This window comes from Grammomys surdaster, unplaced genomic scaffold, assembly GCF_004785775.1.
Source record: "Grammomys surdaster isolate TR1022 unplaced genomic scaffold, NIH_TR_1.0 363, whole genome shotgun sequence".
NCBI classification, from domain to species: domain Eukaryota; kingdom Metazoa; phylum Chordata; class Mammalia; order Rodentia; family Muridae; genus Grammomys; species Grammomys surdaster.
Genome location: NW_021604782.1, coordinates 7,812,395 through 7,832,402, shown reverse-complemented (window position 1 = coordinate 7,832,402; position 20,008 = coordinate 7,812,395). Strand labels below are relative to the sequence as shown.

General features: G+C 44.8%; 1 protein-coding gene across 1 annotated transcript; it reads left to right on the top strand.

Annotated features, from left to right (window-relative positions):
• Positions 1-5,443: 5,443 nt before the first annotated feature.
• Positions 5,444-19,039, top strand: Txn (thioredoxin). Its single transcript, XM_028780025.1, has 5 exons — positions 5,444-5,669; positions 10,163-10,267; positions 11,136-11,195; positions 17,532-17,597; positions 18,829-19,039. Exons 1-5 carry the CDS (start codon positions 5,646-5,648, stop codon positions 18,889-18,891), a joined length of 318 nt encoding a protein of 105 aa, XP_028635858.1. The 5' UTR covers positions 5,444-5,645; the 3' UTR covers positions 18,892-19,039.
• Positions 19,040-20,008: the final 969 nt, after the last annotated feature.

The following is a 20,008-nucleotide window of genomic DNA, read 5'->3' as shown; positions in this document are numbered from 1 at the left end:
CTCTCTCTCTCTCTCTCTCTCTCTCTCTCTCTCTCTCTCTCTCTCTCCTCTCTCTATCTTATTGCTGTGACAAATGCCTGACAAGAAGCACCTTAATGGGGAGGAGTTTATTTGGGCTCTTTTGAGGGTGCAGCCCATCATGACAGTGGTGGTGGCTCTGATCCTTGGTGGCAAGAGCACAGAGCTGCTGATAACAACTGGACACATCAGGAAGCAGAAAATGGGGGAGATTCTTGCATTCCTTGGGCTCATTTTTGTCTGAGTCCCTAGCCTGGGGGATAGTACCACCCACACTCAAGTTACTTCTCTAAGGAAATGTCCTCACAAACACACTGAGGTTTTCCTCATCGATGCCCTACGTGTGTATTAAACCAGTGGTGTTGACATTCAAAATTAGCTGTTACACCAGGCGTAAAGGAAGTAAGGTGGGGGTGCGCATGCTCCCTCCTCTCTGCTTTCTGCCTCCTGTGTTCTATTAAGTGAGTGGCTTCTCCTCCACATGCTCCCTACTGTGGTGGTCTTGACGACACGCATAAAGGTAACTAACACGTTGTGACCCACTAACAACTCTGTGACCCTGGATTTAGGTCACAATGACAGAGCATTTACTTAGATTGTAAATGTTTATCTTTACATGTAACACCCTTATCTTGCTTCAACCTTAGTCATAGCTACTCAAAGATTATCTGCTCTACAATCTTTCTTCCAGTTAGTCACGTCTGCCTCTTGTGTGGCCCTACGTGTTTAAATGTATCTCATCTTCATTACGTTTCGATGGATTTTCCTGGCCTCGAAGGTGGTTTCTGTGCCTTAAAAGGATTAACCAAAGACTTTATTTTTATGGTATTAATTACTGATGGTATAAGTTGTGCCTGTAATAAAATATATCCACTTTAATGCATTTTTCCATGAGCTGTAGAAAATACATAGACCTGTGTTAGCAGCCGTTTCTCTGTTCCTCTCTGTGATTCCCAACCTGAACAGCAGAGATTTTTGCGTTGTAACTATAGACTGACCTATTTTACAACTTCCTATAAATAGCTCTTAAAAGCTTCAGTGTCTGGCATCTTCCACTCAACATATATGAATGTTCGTCTCTGAGTGTGTATGTAATAAGCAGCTCCCTCTTTTTGCTGCTATGTATTCGACTCTATGGATATATCACCTTTATTATTGTCTCATCTAATGAGGGGCATTTGAGTGCTTTGGGACTCCGATGAGCAAGGTATTAGGAATATTCATAGGCAGTTCTTTGTGTGACTACATGCCATGTTCTTTTAGGTAAAACCTAGAATGAGGATTACCATGTCACATGGCAAATGTGTGTCTCATTTGAAAACAAAAGCAAATGTACGTGGAAAATTGTTTCCCAAAGTAGTTATGAAATTTCACATTTCTATCAGTAATGTATGATTTCCAGCTAGTCCACAATTAGTGGGTTTTTTTTCCCCTCTCTATCTAAAATTTAACCTAGCCTATTGAATGCATATAAAATCTCAATGTGGCTTTAATTTGAAAATCGCTTGATGGCTAGTGATGTTGAGCAGCTTTCTGATCATATGTATATTAGTTACACATGCTCTCTCTCACACATTCACAGACACACACACATACACACACACGAGATGTGTGTCAAACTTTTATTTGCTGCTTGTCTTACTGAGTTATAAGAAGCTGTCATATATTCTGGATTAAAGTCTTGTTAGATGCATGTATTACACAGTCTTTCCTTCTCTGTGATTTGCCTTGTGACTTGTCTTTAGACAAGGACCAATAGTTATTAGTTTAAATAATCCATGTTAGTTTCATTTTCTTAATTTCCCACTGATCATAAATCCTTTCACAGCTCTCTGTTAGACAGAAATGGCCCTCTCTCTCTATTTCTCCCCCACTCCCACCCCACCGTGTGTGTGTGTGTGTGTGTGTGTATGTGTGTGTACATTTCTGTGCAAGTGCAGATACATGTAATTGGGGAATAGTAGCACATGCCTTTAAGAGGCAGGAATAGGCAGATCTCTGCAAATTTGAGGTCTGCCAGGTCTACATAGCTAACCAGGGCTGCATAATAAGACTATGCCTCAAAAAGAAAGAAAGAAAGAGAGAGAGAGAGAGAGAGAGAGAGAGAGAGAGAGAGAGAGAGAGAGGAAGGAAGGGAAAATAAAAGAAAGAAAATACTTAGCCCTGAAAGTATGCTATCTTATGTATAAACTAGTTTTAACATCTAAAGAGTTAACACTTAAAGTACCATAAATGGAGTTTATAACCTAGCATATTAGGGGTTTTTTGTTTTTTGTTTTTTTTTTTTTACTGGTGATCCGAGAAGTGCTAAACAGTCTATGAATGGCCTTAACAATGGTGCTAGTGTCCTTCTCTTCTAGAACAGAGCCTATGAATCATCTCCTTGAACCTTAACCCCCAGCCCCACCCTGTTAATATAGTATCTGCAGCCTCAGGGAAACTGAAAGGAACAGCAAGCAAGGCACACCCAGCTCCTGGCGGCAATGATTGTCTTCACGTGTTTGTTTACTCCTTTTCCTTCTACCTCATTCTGTGTTACTTTCTGATTCAGTTTATGTCACTTCACATTTACCTTCAATCCAACTGTCCTGCTGGACAAGTTTTTAAATTTAACTTAGTCTGGACTCTTCCTGAAAACCTCAAGGTCAAGGCTGATCCAACTGTAATGGACCTGATGGGCTTTTTTGTCAAATCCAGATTCCAAGGCTCTGTCTTAAAAGGCCATGCTTCTCTGAGTCTATCTCATAGTGGCTGAGAACTCTACAGTGTCACCTAGCTCCTGAGAATCATGAGAATCATGAGAGAAGGACCAGCTCCATAATTTTTGAGCCTAATCTGAAGCACATTTTAATTAAATACTGGCCGGAATGATGGACTCTGGCCAGGATCATTCTGAGGTTCCCAGAATATGGCAAGGAGTCACATTTGCAGAGGCATCTAAAAGTAAACCCGTAAGGCCACCATATTTCCCAACATGTTCAATCTGGAGCAAGCATATTTCCTGCAGAGAAACTGGGCTAGAGGAATCTAAGCCTGTGCTGCCTTTCAGTGAGAGAGACTTCCCACTGGACGCCGACAAGAATTGAGATGGCGCTCCTGTAACAGACAGCTTTAGGACCCTGCAATGTGTTCCTACTTCTCTTGGATTTAAGTCAGTTTGAGCTAGATCTCCTTGCAGATGGGAATACTGATCAGTACATGGAGTCAATTCCTCAAGGAAAAGTCTTTACATCCTCCTTTCTTCTTGCCCCATACTGCTCTGCATAAATGAATCCTCCATTTCTGGACTCACGAAATTCCTCTGCACACCGCTGTTCAAAGAGAATTTTCACTTCCTTACAACTGAAATTCTAAGGACCATTCTCCATGCCCCTGTACACAGGGATCTTGCTGAAGGACAGGTCCAGTTCACTTTTTTTCCCACCCTTTAGGAGAAAAACCAGCTCTTTCCCTCTGAGATTCATGTTACAGCACCTGTGGTTTTTAGCTTGGTTCTCTCTCTTCTCTCTCTCTCTCTCCAAAGTTCCTGATTACTCAAGACTAGCACCTGTTTTATAGTCTCCCCATCTACCCCGCATTCTGCCCTCATCTCACAGACGTCATTCAGTGTAACAGCCTACTGTTCACGTGGTGCTGGGCAGCAGACACATTTCTCAGCTCTCTAAACATACAGTAAACGTAGCTCAAACCTTCAGAGTAAGGTGGTATTATTTCCATTTCACAGGGGAAACTGGGGCACAGAAAAGCTAAATAAACTGCCCTAGAGTGGCACAGCTACTTAAGTGGGGATGCAGGCAGGAGAGATGGCAGAGCGGTGAATCTTCACATAAACTCTGACCTCCCAGTTCCTCATTCTTGTATTTGCAATATCCTCCACATTTACCCCATGTGTGTTGGTACTGTGCAGGAGCCAGGGACTCAGGACTTCCCTAAACAGAACCAGTGGGCATCTGAGGGTCTGTGGAGAGGTGTCAGCTAAGGGAGGAGCCTTTCCAAGTCCTACAGATCAGTGTTTGGTGTCCTTGCTAGACAGATTTACCAACTACCAAAAAACCAGGAACCTGGAGTGCAGCTGGACTGAAAAGCTGCAAAGCAATAGACTCTGCTTGTCTGCCTGGTGCTCCTCTCTGCCTCAGTGGTCTTCTTAGGGAAGGCTACTGCCTTCAGGGCAGCATCCACCCTCAGTCAGACACTCCCCCTTGTCTACCTGCTCACTCTTTACTCAATTCCTCAGCCCTTTAAAAACGTTGCACGACTGGTTCAAACGTTCTGGTTTTCTTCTTGTTTTGAACAAAGGAAGTCAGTCGGTAGGGGTCTGGCGGCTGGGAAACAGTTTCCTCCAGTCTTCACCTCTGGATGCAGATTTATCCAGATTGGCTTTGCTCTACAAATGCAGGCTTGGCAAATTCCTCCCAGCATGCTGCCTCGTCCAATCTCCACCTCAGCTTCTTCACTAGAACAAACAGCTGTACTCTGGCCTTGGGGCTACCTTAACTATGTCTTAGCTTCCACCACACCCTGTCCTTCCGCACATCACCTCAGTTATCACTGACAAACTCTCTTCCTGGCGTCTCCCAAGGCAGAAAAATCTCAATGCTTATATAATGTCATTGTAAATACAAGGCAGCCAAACTCAGCAAGGCCCCACATGGCACAACGCAAGCTTAATTAGCGCTCACGACGACTATAATTACAATAATTTATTGAGTGCTTCCTTATGGGCCAAGCGCTGTCCTCGTCAGTTTTCAAGCCCTTAAATCCTTCAAGACAACGCTGGGAGCTGGACCATCCTATCTGTATCATGCCTGCATGTGCACGGAGCACAGAACAAGGGCTCTAAACAGCTCTGTGCCTCTCCAGTTGCAGATTCACCTGTTAAAGTTAAGGAATAGGAAGGAGAAAGAAGTGGCAAAGAACTACCCAGAAAGTTGGCGAGGGCGCGCACTGAGACACTTCCTGGTCATCGTTACTCAGCACTTTCAGGAGAACCGCACCATGGCCGGCCGCCCTAGTCGAAGGATACACCTCTGCCTGGGGCAGTCCTACTGCCCCAGGCCCCAGTCTGGAAATATTTGACTTAGGTCTGTTTGGGGCATGGCCAATATGATTTCTGAAAGATTCTACGGTGTAACAGGGGACCACGATCTACGCTGGCGCCGTGCGCAGTGATAGTGCCCTTGGGAAAGCTGGACGTAAGCTCTCCAAAGGGTGAGCGCGGGGCGGTGTCTGGAGACTTTAGAGCCCGAAGCTGCTCCAGGCGCCTGCGCTAGCTCCGCCCCTTATAAACCAAGGTTCTGGTTCTGCAGCTTAGAGTAGGGCGTGGAAGCCAGGAGCGAGGCCAGCGCTAGGACAGTCTCGGAGCTGCTCTGGCTCCGCCCCTGGAAACCGCCCTACCTCTTGGGGGCGTGGTCTAAGCGCGGCCTGCCCCGGCGCCTCGGCGGGCGCGGGAGGCGAGAAAGCGCGTCCCCGTCGCGCGTGCCCGTCCGCCCCGCCCCATCGCGCTCCGCCCTGTCTCTATAAAGAGAAGGCGGGCGCCGCACTCGGCTGCAAGCTCCGTTGGGTACCTTGAATCCATTTCCATCGGGTTCTGCTGAAGCTCGTGTGGTTCCCTCCCCGCAACAGCCAAAATGGTGAAGCTGATCGAGAGCAAGGTACGCATGCCCCGGCACCGCGCTCACCCCACAGTGCTGAGAGGACACCCTCGGTAGCCCTGCTGGCTGAGCGGCCCAGGGCCTGTGTGCGCCCTGGGCTTTGGAGCATGCCCTGGGGGAGGGGACGGAGAGACCCTGGAACGCCGGGTACAGGAGGTGCACGCGTGGGCAACACCTGAGTTCCCGTAGCTGCATTCCCTACCGCCAGTCCAGATCTGGCGGGGGTGATGGACGGGGGTCCTCCAGTGACACTCCCCGTGCCCCAACTGAATCAGGATTTGGGGTCTCTGGGAGAAGATGGAGAGCCGCCACTTCTCGCATACGCGGTGCTATACACCGCGCGGGTGTGCTGTACCGCAGGGATCGGCCATAGTTTCCCTCCGTGAGTGGCTCGCCGCTTAGAGGAGGCAGGCCGGGTCAATCCATTAGTTTGGGGTCCTGGGTCCCAGTTAAGGATCCTCGGATCGGTAACCCAGGTGACTGCTAAGAAGAAAGGTCCAGGCCGCGCCCGAGAGACTCCTCCTCCTGCGGCGCAGGGCGTGTTTCCGGCAGCTCTGGCTTTGGAATGACTCAGTCCCCAATGTCTGGGCCCAGGGGCCTCGCCGTCTTAAGGTTTCAGTGATTGACCCTCCGTAAGTGGGTTTTGCTGGAACCAGGACTCTCCTCCTGGGAGTAGTCCAGTACAAAATCATAGTCGTTCTGCCCTTTGGGAAAAGAAAAAGAAAAAAAATACCCAAGGGAAAAACTTGTTACCATATTCGAAAGTTACTGAGAACCAAAATATCCTCCAGATTGGGAAACCCAGAGCCTGTTACACTGTAACTACTCGGGGAATATTTATTAAATGGAAAGTGAAAGGAGGTTGGGGATGGGAATTGATGTGCGGAAGACTAAGTTCAACCTTAAACTAGGAAGCCCGTGGAAGACTGGTCAGCGCCCTCCAGTTTTGAGCACCGGGTTGGGTCTCAGTACAGAAGTTTGTTCAGAATCCACCCACTACCGGTCATATTAGTCCCAGCACCCAGTTGGATCCTTATCTGTTTAAACTGTCCTACTTATGGAACCTTTGCCATTCCAGTAGGAGCGGTGTACATTGGTGACAGGAAACCAGTTATTCATAAAAAGCTTAGGCCCCAAAAGCCTAGTACCAAGGCTCTGATCGGAGTCGCCCAGAAGTTAACTGAATACACATAAGTTTCACTGATGGGCTTAAGTTGACTTTTTTAGCCATGTTTCTGAGAACTGTGTGGGTAGTTAAAGCCTCCTGGGGTCTTGTCTCCACACAGGAGTGGAATAATAGGCTGTGATAGAATGAGACAGAAGTCAACAGTTGTTTTGCCTTGTTTATTTATTTTTAAGAATGAAACTATTTATTGAACTACACACAAGGCACTTTGCTCAGTGCTTCACAGACCACGTGTTAGACCAGGGTGTTGGCTCATGCCTCTGTAATCACTAGCACTTAGGAGGAGGCTAGGCTGTCTCAAAAAAGAAAAGAATACTTTGTATTAACCTTTGGGCTGGATATGGTTTTGTTGTTGAGGGCTTTCTGTTTTGGTTTACATTAACATATAGGAGTGGAGCTTCCATTTTCGGAGGTCAGAGGACAACTTAAGAGGGTTGGCTTACTTTTACCTTGCTAGTCATGGGTATTGAACTCGGTTCCTTGGTCTTGATAGCAAGCACTTTAATCTGCCCCGCCATCTTGCCAGCCCCTGAGCTGGGTGTGTTTGAGAAGATAGGTAGCATCTGCTCCAGTCTACTTCCGGTGTGTTGTTTTGTCTCCAGGTTATTGGTGTCAGTAATGGAGACACTTGCCAATTGTGGTTATTGGTTTCTGGAGCTAAAAATTGTGATTTGCTTCTTAGATAATTTTGAATACTCTTCAAGCCAATATTTCAGGCAAGCTTACACATCTGCAAAAGAAAACTTGTTGGTAAAGTTTGCACATCCCTGCCTCTGTAATTTGTGTTCACTGAAGCCAGAAACTAGGATTGTGAGCCACATTTTTAGTATTTTGAGTAGTTTTGCATGGTTTTGACTCAGCTTTTTGGGAAAAATCTTGAGAGTGTTTGAAATGCAGTTCGTCCTCATCAATTTTTTTTTATTGAGAATCAGCCATGGTCCAGCTGTGGGTGTCATCAGAGCAGCCTGCCATGCTGTCTTGACCTGTGTCTTACAATGAAGAGTAGGTGGTGTGGCCTCTGATGATTACATAAGGGGAGGTTTTGTATGAGATTTATCTGCAACAGCCAGTGGTGGTTGGCAGCAGTGGCTTCCGCTGCTCCCTGCTGCTTTCCCACCTCCTGACCCTAACTCTTGGCACTGTTCGCACCCAGACATGGATTGATTGACAGGTCTGACTAGACATCTCTGGAAGTTGTCGTAGCCATTCTGTAGTGTTCTCAGAAATGACATGTGATTATTGTCCCTGAGAAATGTGAGATAGAAATTAAAAACCTAAAACCTGTACCCAGGGCCAAAGAGATAGCTCAGCAGATAAGAGGACTGAGTGTTTTTCCATAGGATGGGGGTGGGGTTCAATTTCCAGCATCCATATGGTGGCTTCTAACCACCTGTAACTCCAGTTCCAGAGCATCTGATGCCCTCTTCTGGCCTCTGAGGGCACCAGGCACACAAGTGATGTACATAAATACATGAAGACAAAAACATTGATACTTATGAATAAATACAAATATAGAAAACAAATAAATATAAATTTAAATAAAATTAGAGTAAGTATACTCCATGAAAACACATTAGATTTTAGTTAGGAGAGAGTGCGTGTGTGTGTGTGTGTGTGTGTGTGTGTGTGTGTGTGTGTGTTGTAACATTGTATATATTTGTATATATATAGGGTTGTAAATATTTACTTTCCTTTGTTGGACCAGATCTAATATGATTCTTAATTTGTCTTAGTTTTTTCTAACTAGTTTAACCAGCATTTTTCCCAGAAGGAATGTTGCTTCAGATACAACTGTGTATGTTGCTTTTATTCATCTTTGTTGCCTCGATTTGGGTTTTGGTCATTACCACATGACTAATGGGTGGTTTGAATGAGTCCCTGGTGACTAGATTGTTAGGTTCCTAGGGTTACAGTATCAAGGCTATTAGTAAATAATTCAGAGAGGTTGATAGTGAGGGATTTTTTTTTAATCATTTTTGTTGGGTTTTTCATGTGACAGGTGTTGCTTAAGCAAAACAACCAAAGAATAATTCCCTCTTAAGAAACTAAAACTTTGGGGCTGGAGAGATGGCTCAGCGGTTAAGAGCACTGACTGCTCTTCCAGAGGTCCTGAGTTCAAATCCCAGCAACCACATGGTGGCTCACAACCATCCGTAATGAGATTCGATGCCCTCTTCTGGTGTGTCTGAAGACAGCTACAGTGTACTCATAAATAAAATAAATAAATAAATCTTTAAAAAAAAAAGAAACTAAAACTTGGATTCATCTAAAGAACAGTGTGAGTTTTGATCCATAGGGCAAAAGCCAAAGGTGGATAAACCAGTATGAGCAACTTCAGAGGCCCTGTTTAAAGCATACAGAAGGGGCTGGACCGCTGGCATGGTGGTTGAGAGTGCTTCCTACTCTTCCAGAGAACACCCCACAGTGCCCGCTACCTACCCATGGATCCAGCTCTAGGAGATCTCGTGCCCTCTGTCCACCAGCAGGTCCACAAACAAATCTTAAAACAGCACACAAAATGTTACACTACTGGTGGCCTCCTGAGAAGGAGGTCAGCTCTCCTGGACTCTGCCATGGAGTCAGTGGTTTTCCCATGTTTTACTCTAGACAAATTCATTCAAATGCCTTCATTTGCCCCTTGGTTAAGTAACGCGTGACTTCCCCATTGCTTAACTGTGTCTTGTGAAGCTTCTTCAATTTTTGAGGCTCCTTTCACCAATCTCTAAGAATCCACTGTCTATCACAGAACTGATTTTGAAATGAAACCATTTTTACTAAATGCCTAGTTCCCTTTCTTTTACTCAGTGTAAATGTTAGTTATATGCTAAGGATGTAACTCAGAGGCATGTGCCAGGCCCTGGGTCGGTGCACCACCTGAGATTAGGCAGTTAACAATATTTTATATAATATTCCTGAAGACGTGAAGACCAATACACTCTCCTTAAATCTCATTTCATCTGATCAAGTATACTAATGCCAACCGTGTGTGAGATACCTTTCAAGCCACTTTATTTGGTTGCTCTGGATTAAAAACTAGGCCCTAAGAGCGGAACCTCATATTTTGTACTTAGTTTCTCTTTGTTGCTCATTTGCATGTTTGCTTGGGTCTTTTTGGAGGGTGGGGGTCTCACTGACTGGCCTGGAACTGGCCGGTGGTAGACTATGTTGGCCACTACCAACCAGAGGTCTATTTACCTTTGCTCTTGGAGTGAGTGCTGGGTTTAAAGACATGGGGGCACCTGGCCATGGCTCATGGAAAGTGAAAGTACGTGGTAAGTAACACAGGTGTTTCTTTCTCTCTCCTCAGGAAGCTTTTCAGGAGGCCCTGGCCGCTGCAGGAGACAAGCTTGTTGTCGTGGACTTCTCTGCTACGTGGTGTGGACCTTGCAAAATGATCAAGCCCTTCTTTCATGTGAGTGTAGGAGCAGTCGGCTTTGTGGCTAGCTAGTGGACACAGGCCAGGAGAAAGGGCTTGAAGTTAATGCATGCGAGGGGTTTGCTTTATTCTCCTGTGTCATGGGCCTAAAAGTAGTATTGTGACAACTTATGTAATACAATTCATTGAGGACAACTTTCAGAAGTTTCTTAGTTGTCTTAAGTAATTTTCCCCCCATTTGATACCTGGGCCCAGTGTGAAATTCGGGCTTCAAAGCTACAGTGCCAAATTATTTTGCTCTTGGGAAAACTTGACTAAAGGACAGCTGTGTCTCTGATGCTTACCTAGTCTCTAGGCTGAATTTTTAGACCTGGCTGGTGAGATTGCTTAGTGAAAATAAAAAGACACTTATGGTTTGCCCTGAAAGCCTGAGGACCTGAGTTTCATCCCAAAACCCACACTGGAAAGAGAGAACCGGTTCCAAGGTTGCTCTCCGATTTCCACACACGCACCTGTACGCATTTACATTAATAATCATGCAATAACCAAAAAATTAAGGCCTTTTAAAATAAGTAAATCTTTAATTCGTATATGAAGCTGGAGAGATGACTCAGTGGTTAAGAGCACTGGTCACTCTTCCAGGGGACCTTGGTTTGGTTCCCAGCACCCAAATGGGAGAGTCACACTGTCTATAAGTTTTCTGGGGCATTCTCTTCCGGTCTTTGCAGGCACCAGGCACACACATGGTGTACAGGCATACATGTAATCAAAACCCCCATGTGCACAGACTAAAATTAAATAAACCTTTATTTAATCTCAAATATGTTTTCCTTGAAAGAAGCTTAACTATGTTGAATGCCATTATCCAGTCGTAAGGCTTTTTGGTTTATTTTAATATTTCCAGGCCCTCTGTGACAAGTATTCCAATGTGGTGTTCCTTGAAGTAGACGTGGATGACTGCCAGGTACGTGGTACGAAATTGGATGTCGCCAAGCGTCTCACAGTGGCCTGTCCTCTGGAGTCTACCCTGTTCTTTAAAGTAAAAATGTCCAGTAATACTAGAAGTGGGACTCTGTCTAAGAAGTTCTATTTCAGAATAACGGGGCATGTGCCAGTTATGGGTGTGATCCTAGATACTTGGAGCTGTGTTTGGCACATCCTAAAGTAAGCATCTGACCACTCTCAGGCTATGGAGGCCTTTGTGTTGCATAGGCTCATATTCTACCCTGTGCTCTGAGGTCATCATTGAAAATAAGTTAACGTTGACTGTAGCAGATACTAGATTGGGCGGCATCATGGAATTATGAGGTCACTGTTGAGGTGCTCCGAACTTCTCATGTGTGGGAGCTGTATCCACAGACTTATTCCTATAAGAATGTTCTTATTCATGCGCTTGGTTTAGATCAGAGAGAAAGCCCTGACATTACAACAAGCATGAGAGAGCCCTGGTGCCATAGAGGCTGGGATAACTAAAGGGGAAATTCACAGCCTGGTTTTATTTAGCAAGGTCGTGCCTGTTGTGCACTTGGCTTTGTTCTGTGTACTTTCCACATGTTGATACCTTCCCTCCCCCGCCCCCATACTGCTATTGGCCCTGTTTTAAAGATGGGAAAGCTGAACTCGAGAAGAGTTGTTCTTGGAGTTGCATAGAGTCCCTGGCAGAGCCGATGTTTAAAATGAGGAAGCATGGCTCCTCTGCCCTTGGCTTGTATCCTCTCCAGGTTCTTAGCATATGCCCTTTCCTCTCACACAGGCCACTGGGCTGGAAAGGCCAGTGTGGGATGGAGCACCAGGGCCCCTGAGGGAAGGATGCATGAATAGTTTTACTTGTCCTATGGGGCAGAAAGAAGTTAGAGAATGGGGGTGGCAGCGAAGGTATTGGACTCACTGGGTTCTGCTTTGAGCTAATCTCCTATCTTCTTTAACCCTGGTTCTCAGTCTATAATCAGATCTCTATACCTAGCCATCAGCTTGGCAGAGGTGCAGGAGGGTCACATGAGGTGTTCAGCAGTCCTCTCCAAACCCCCAGTTCCCAACATTCCCAGAGTAGTTCTCCTCAGCACACTTTCTGGCCTGTCTCCTTGTGCTGTCTCCTCTCCTTGGCCCGTTCTTTCCTACCTGACTGAATCGTAGTGACAAGCTTCTTTTTCCTGAGCCTGTCTTCATTTATTCCTTTGCTATACTCTCAGTCTGCTTTCCTTCCGAGCCTACAGTGGTATGAAGAGGAGATGGGGCCCGTGCCTGTGCTGCTGCTTGCCTGGCCCTTATTAACAGAGGGGCGTGCTCAGGTTGCTTTTCTGTGCCTTGCTTACGTCCTCTAAATGGCAGTGTTGTCCAGCATCACGAATAAGGTGGTTATCCAGATTGAGCAAGACCATTATCATGAAGCCTGTGGAGTGCCTGGCTCCTAAGTGCTTGGTGAAATGGACTCCTTTCACAGGTAGTGAGCATCCAGCTTCCAAAGTGCTCTGAGATCCAAACAGTAAAGTGTGTGCAAATATAATAAAATCTAGAAACTCTGCAACATACCTGGTCCTAAGCATTTTGACTAAGGGATACTCTGTTGAAGTATCTGTCACTAGTCTTAGTAAAATTGCCAAGGACGTTAGTTACTCTTCTAATAGAGTTAGGAAAATGAGAGTATAACCTGCTTGTCAGAGGAGGAAAATTCTTTTTTTCTTTTTGGTTTTTTCGAGACAGGGTTTCTCTGTGTAGCCCTGGCTGTCCTGGAACTCACTCAGTAGACCAGGCTGGCCTCGAACTCAGAAATCCACCTGCCTCTGCCTCCCAAGTGCTGGGATTAAAGGCATGCGCCACCACTCACTGACCGGCGGAAGAAAATTCTTGTTCTCTGTTTTCACAAATGTAGTCTGTCCGTGGCATCCCATCCTCAGCCCCTTCATATATGGCAGCAGTTCTGTGAGTCACGGGCCACCTAAGACTATCAGAAAACACATACACATGGCGAGTCTGTACAGTAGCAAAGTTAGTTATGAAGTAGTAGTTTTATGATTGGGGTCGCCTCAACATGAGGAACTGGATTAAAAGTCTCTCATCAGGAAGGTTGATAACCACTGCTCTATGGTTCCTTAGCCAGGAGAAATTTACCCTTGGTTTAGATCAGTTGATCCTGTCAGATAATTCCAGTTACTGAAGTCTCCTGGGCCCTTTGCGTGAGTTTTATCTTGAACTGCCCACAGTAACTGTGAGAGTGTTTTAGTACCCACCCTAGGGATGGAGAAGGGACTGTAGCACAGGTGGTGATGGGGCCAGAGGAAGCCCTGTGGAACTGAGTGTTCCTGCCTCAGTCCTGGCCCCTACCAAGATATGAAAAACAGCTGGAAGCATGGAATGACAGCTCCTTCAAGACCTGTTTGGGTGTCTTCCAAAGCTTGAAGTGACCCTGTGACCAAATGGAAGCCTTTATCTTTGGTCCCATACTCTACAGACTGCAGCTTAGAAAACCTTACCATAGAAGATCCTTAAACAGGAGTAGAAAGATTCCTGTAACCAGTTCAGATACTGGGCCTGCACCCACAGTGTGTAGAAAAACAAGGAAATGACTACAATCACAGAAAGTGACAGTGACCCCCACCAATCATATCACAGTGGTGGCCAAGGGGTTGCGATATGTGTTTTGTAAATTAAGCCAAAAAACCCCCAAGTCTGTGTAAGTGTGTAAGCTTTCAAACAGTGTGTTTTGGCTTTGCTCAGAACGCTAGGCGTGACAGTTAGTAGATGTGACATGAGTAAGTGTGGTCAGTGTTTCTATGACTGTAGAAGACTATCCTAGCACTGAAGTCACTGTAGCCCTGTGACACAGACTCAAAAAGATCTGAGATTGGTTATTAAGAAGGGAAAACGGGAGCAATTACTAGGGTGTGTGTGCAGTGGGTGGCGACTGATTGCACCAGGGCAGCTGGGAAATGGGAGGCTGTTTTACACCCTCCTGAACTTGCAGGCACTGCCAAAACGTCCAGGCTTTCTGTATATGTTTTTGATATTTTTAAAAAGCAGGAAGTGGGGATATGACCCCGGATAAAATTAGGGGATGATGAAAGAAACTCAGGATCTAGAATGGTGTGTGTGAGTGGAGGCTTGCACCTGCAATCGAAGCACACAGGAGGACCCCCAAGAGTTTGAAGCGCAAGTTACTGAGTGAGGTCTCGCTGGGCGTGGTCAAGACCTAGAATGCTGACGGAACTGTCATCAGACATAACTGAAGTCCATAAAAACTTTAATACATGGCAGTGCTGTGGTGCTCACAGGTATTGGCGTGGCATAGTTAAACATCAGTACTCCCAAATTTATGTTTAACCCAGTCTGAAGCTGGTGTATTTGGGGGTTTATAGTGATGCTTTGAAATAGTACAGGCAGGAAAATCTTGGCAATGATTTTTAAAACAAAGGAGGGGAGGAGAGAAACACTAGTAAAGTTGTACAAATATATGTTAGCTACCTTGGTTAAAACATTGTTTTAAGCCAAGACTATTTAACCATATGTTAATAGTTAATTGTTTAGAGTTAAGCTCTTGCTGGTCTATCTTGTTCTCTATTCTACATAAATCTAGAAGATAGAACTTGTAGGACATACATAGATGCTGTAAAACAGCTTTCTCTTCCGATGCTGAGACTGCAGCGCCGAGTGGGGCCTTATTAGGTGAGGTATATGAAGTCTGCGCTGAGTGGGCTGGTCTGGTGGGCTTAATGGCGTAAAAGTCATGAGACTGAAGCACAGTCAGGAGTTCTGCTTATAGGGTTGGTGAGCGGGAGGAGCAGATGAGTGTGTGGGAATATTCGTACATGAGGACTGAAAGTGCATTGGGAAATAGCACCATTTCTAGGTTAAATTGAATTGCTTGAAGTATGGTTCACTTGGGGCTGGAGAGATGGCTCTGGTTAAGAGCTCTTACACAGAGGACCCAAGTTTTATTCTAGTACCCATATCAGGTAGCTCACTGAAACTCCAGTTCTAGGGAATTGATACCCCATAGGTATATACGCATTGCCTTAGTTTGGGTTTCTTGATCTGTGATGAACCACATGACCAAAAGCAACTTGAAGGCAGGGTTTGTTTGAGCTACACTTTCAGGTCACATTCCATCACAGGAAAGTCAGGGCAGGAAGCTGGAGGCGTTGCTGAGGCCATGGAGGAACACTGCTTCCTACCTTGCTTATGGCACCCAGGACCCCCTGCCTGGGTGTCACCACCCACAGTGTGCTCTGGCCCTCACACCTCAGTCACTAATTAAGAAAATGCCCTACAGTCTTGCCTACAGCAACAGGAGCAATTTTCTTTAACTGAGGTTCCCTCCCCTTGGAGGACTATAGCTTGTGATCAGTTGACATAAAACTAGTCAGGACATACATAAATTAAATAGATTAATAAGTAGAGTATTAATATTCATACAGTGGCTACTGTGGGATGGTAAAGGGTACAAAGTCCATATCCGAGGATGTCCATAGATGTCCGTGGGGTGTGGGGGAGATACAGTGCCTATAGCACACACTTTGTAAAGAAGGATGTGTGTTTTAGATCAGGAGTGATGTGATTAGTAAAGGATGGATAGCTTCCAGCTTTTCTTCGTGAGGCAGATTGTAGAATTTTCTGCAACCCAGCAGCTCCATTTTATATTTTAAAACCCCAGAGTATGTATTTATTCACAAGTATACATACATAAGGTGGAAATGATCTAAAAGTCCAGTAAGAGGAATTAAATTGTGAAATAAAATACCATGTCACCTTTAAAAAGTCGCTTTGACACAGCAAAGTGAGGAGGAAAACATTTTTAAGATAATGTTCCTTTGCTGTATAAGTGTTTTGTTTACAAGCATCCTTGTACACTGACATGACTGCTTGGTGCCTGTGGAGGACAGAAGAGGGCATTAGATCCCCTGGAACTAGAGCTACAGATGGTTATGAGCCACCGTGTGTGTCAAACCCAGGTCCTCTGCAAGAGCAGCCAGTACTTTTAACTGCTGAGCCTTCTCTCCAGACTCCATAAGAAAATTGTTAGTGCTTTAATTTAAAATGTACTGTATGGAGCTGTAGTTCAGTTATGAAAATAAAATGTATGAATATATAGACTCTTACAGAGTCTATCATTAAGATCCCTTTTCCAGTGTCTGTCATTTATTATTTGTCTGTTTGGAAGACGGGATCTTAGAGACCAGTCTGGCCTTGAAGTGGCTATGTAGCTGAGGATGCCCTTGAAGTTCTCATACCCCTGCCTCCACGAGTGCTGAGATTATAGGTGTGTGCCATTATGCTTGGCCACGAGTAACTTTTGGGTTACAATTGAATGTGTGGCCCTGAGCCCAGCCTCATGGTGTGCACCTGTAATCCCAGCACTCAGGAAGCTGAGGCAGGAGGATCTTGAATTGAGGCAGTTAGGTCTCAAACCTAACTAACAAGGCAACTGGCTAACTGTGGTGCCTATTTAACATATCAAAGGAGACCCATCTGACAGATTCTCCCAGCATCCCTCATTCCCTGTCTGTTACAGGGGGAAGCTGCCTTGCCTGCCCCCTACCCTAAACTTCTCCACTCCAGAGACTGGCTGCTCTTCCCCCAGCTTCCCTTTTCTATATAACCCAGCCATTTTAGTTGCCCGGTCTTTTTTTTGTTAGCCCTTTACCCTCCTGGCTTTCCCCATGTCTTTGGCTATGATTGCCTTTTATCTACAATAAACCTCCTCTACCATACATAGGGGCAGTGAAGTTCTCCTTCTTTATTTCTCTTTCTCATTCACAGGCCAGCCTTGGCAATGTGGCAAGATCCTATCCAGACGGTTAGGAGTGTTGCTTAGGTAGAGTGTTTGCCTAGCATGTGCAAAGCACTAGCTTCCAGCCCCAGAAACAACAAATAATAATTATCTAGCTCTTAAGTCATCATTTGTATATACCCTGCCCCCTTAATAAAAAAGTTGGAAAAACTTAGCCCAAAAAAAAAAAAAATAGGACCTGCTAATTTTGAGGAGCAGAAGAATGTCATTTCCTCTTAATACTAAAATGTTCAAGAACTTAATCGAATTAAACAGCACAGTGAATGGCTGCTGCATTAGCATTCTTTTTATTAATGCCTGTTAATGGAGTTAGATATTAGCAAACGTTTTAACTGGGAACGCAACACAGTAGGCTTTTATCTGCTGTTGTGTTGGTGTGCTTGAGAGGTTCTGAGGCTGCAGTTTGTGGTATATAATGGAAAAGAGGATGAGTTTTTTTTGGAATTTTCCATCTATGTTTAATGTTCACATTCTTGTTTTCATCCTCTCTCTCTGACCTCCTTCCCCGAATCCCAGGACGTTGCTGCAGACTGTGAGGTCAAGTGCATGCCGACCTTCCAGTTTTATAAAAAGGGTCAAAAGGTACGTAGATCTGGCTTTAAGTACACCAAGTGGAGCTGGGCATCTTGATGCACACCTTTAATCCCAGCACTAGAGAGGCAAAGACAAATACAGATCTTGAAGTTCCAGGACACCACAGCTACACAGAGAAGCCATGTCTTTTAAAAACAAACAAAAAATCTGGGGCTGGGTTTTGAGGCACACTTGTAATCCCAGCACTTTGGAAGTAGCCTGGAAGATTGCTGAGAGTTCAGGTCAGAATGGGCTGAATAGTAAGCACTTGTTTAAAAACAAAAAAGGAGGAGGAGGCGGAGTCGAATCAGCAGCCTGGGCGTGGAGGCTCATGCCTTTGATCTTATCACTCAGGAGGCAGAAGCAGGTGGATCTCTGAGTTTCAGGACAGCCAGGGCTATTACACAGAGAAACTGCCTCAACAACAACCAAAAAAAGGAAGGAAGGAAGTAGTCAAGTGGGCAAAAGAATGTATATGTAAACAGAAATGACTAAAGAGAGTTCCTGAAGAGACGGTGCTGCCATCTTACATTTCATGTCTGTATACAGCCTAGTGTGCTGTTGCGTGCTTAGGTTTTCAGAGCTTAGGAGACCAAGGCAGGAGGATTGCTACAAGTTTGAGGTTAGTCTAGGATGTATAGTAACTTACAAGCTAGCATTGGTTACAAAGAAAGACCACATCTAAAACAAAACCAGCAATAACACTTCAGCCAAATCACATATAGTGTATATGCAGAAAGCACTGAGGTGATGTCCATACAAGCAGTGTCTCCACTCGCTGCACTCAGGATAATAGAGGTGGGTATGATGCTGTAATCTCATCACTTGGGAGGCTGAAGGCAGCCTGGGTACCAGAAAAGACCTTGTCTCAAAAAAGGAAAAGACAGTGGTTTTCTTCCTGAACCTAAATACATAATATGCAGTGCCTAATTAAAAATCTGTCTCTGTTAAAAAAAAAAATAGCAAAATATCCACAACTAGTTCTGCATACCACACAGCATATTTTCTTAGACCTGGCAGGTCATCCCTTCTTATTAAGAGGTCTTAATGTTTGGGAGGGAAATTACACTGGAACCCTTTGGCTTTTCTCCAGATTTATTTTTGCTCTTAGTTTTGTCTTTTGGTTTGACTTTTTGGGTTGTTTTGTAAAGCGTCCCCTATTGTGTGTTCTCTCTGCAATTGCAGCCTCTTACAGAATAATGGCACTGCTCTGGCTAATAGCCCTTTCATCTCTCAACAGGTGGGTGAGTTCTCTGGTGCTAACAAGGAAAAGCTTGAAGCCTCTATTACTGAATATGCCTAATCATGCTCTGAGAAGTGTAACCAGCCACCAGCTGTTTAAAACCTGTACCTTTTTTAATTTGCAAAAAACTATGAAGTATGGAGAGTCTATACCCAACTGCCATCTGATTATAAATGACAATAAAATATTAATTCTACCCTTTTTAAAACTGTCTGATGTCTTTTAATATAAATGAGAAGTGGCCTGATTTAGTCCCCTTCTTGATTTTTAGTAACATTTAGCCACTGCTTTAAGACTAAAAGGACAGGCGCTAGAGCGATGGCTCAGTAGTTAAGAGCGTTGCCTGTTCTTACAGAGTACCCGAGTTCAGTTTCCAGAGCCCATATGGCAGCTACCTGTTCCTCCAGTTCCGGGGGATCTGATGTTCTCTACTGGCCTCCATGGGCACCAAGCATGTCTGAAGTACATGTACATTACATGTGGCTAAAACTACACATAAACTTTAAAATCTTTTTTTAAAAACCTAATATTTAGTTGTAGAAAATCTGTTTATTCAGTTATGTTAAAAGGTCTTTAGGGAGTTTTGATAATAATTTACCTAAATAAATAGATAAGACTACGTGGTCCACAGCCAGGGCTACACAGAGAAACCCTGTCTTGAAAAACAAAATAAAATCCTAAAAGAGGCCGGGTGGTGGTGGCACACGCCTTTAATCCCAGCACTCGGGAGGCAGAGGCAGGCGGGTCTCTGAGTTCAAGAGTTCGAGGCTAGCCTGGTCTACAGAGTGAGTTCCAGGATAGCCAGGGCTACACAGAGAAACCTTGTCTTGAAGAAAAAAAAAGACTATGTGGTCCAGACCATGAGTGTGACTGATGGTTCACTTGGGATGAAACTTGCTCTGATATGAGATTCCTATGCTAAAGCTTACAGTTAGCTGCTAAATACCCTAAAGGTGAGGAGTACAAGTTCTCCATAATCCTGGAAGTGGTGGTGCTTCTGAGAATCCCAGCTGGGTCAGGCAGATCTCTCTGAGTTCGAGGCCAACCTGGTTTACAGAACGAGTTCTAGGCCAACCTAAGCTAAAACAGAAACCCTGTCTCAAAATACACATTCTCCACGGTCCACTCCAGGGCTGCAAACATTAGCATGAAGACTGACTTTAAAAGCCTGGTTTTA

Excerpts from the sequence above, each read along its gene's own strand:
- Txn (XM_028780025.1), top strand. The coding sequence starts at position 5,646 with ATGGTGAAGCTGATCGAGAGCAAG. Across the intron at positions 10,268-11,135 it reads TGATCAAGCCCTTCTTTCAT|GCCCTCTGTGACAAGTATTC; the intron begins GTGAGTGTAGGA and ends TAATATTTCCAG. Across the intron at positions 17,598-18,828 it reads TTTATAAAAAGGGTCAAAAG|GTGGGTGAGTTCTCTGGTGC; the intron begins GTACGTAGATCT and ends ATCTCTCAACAG.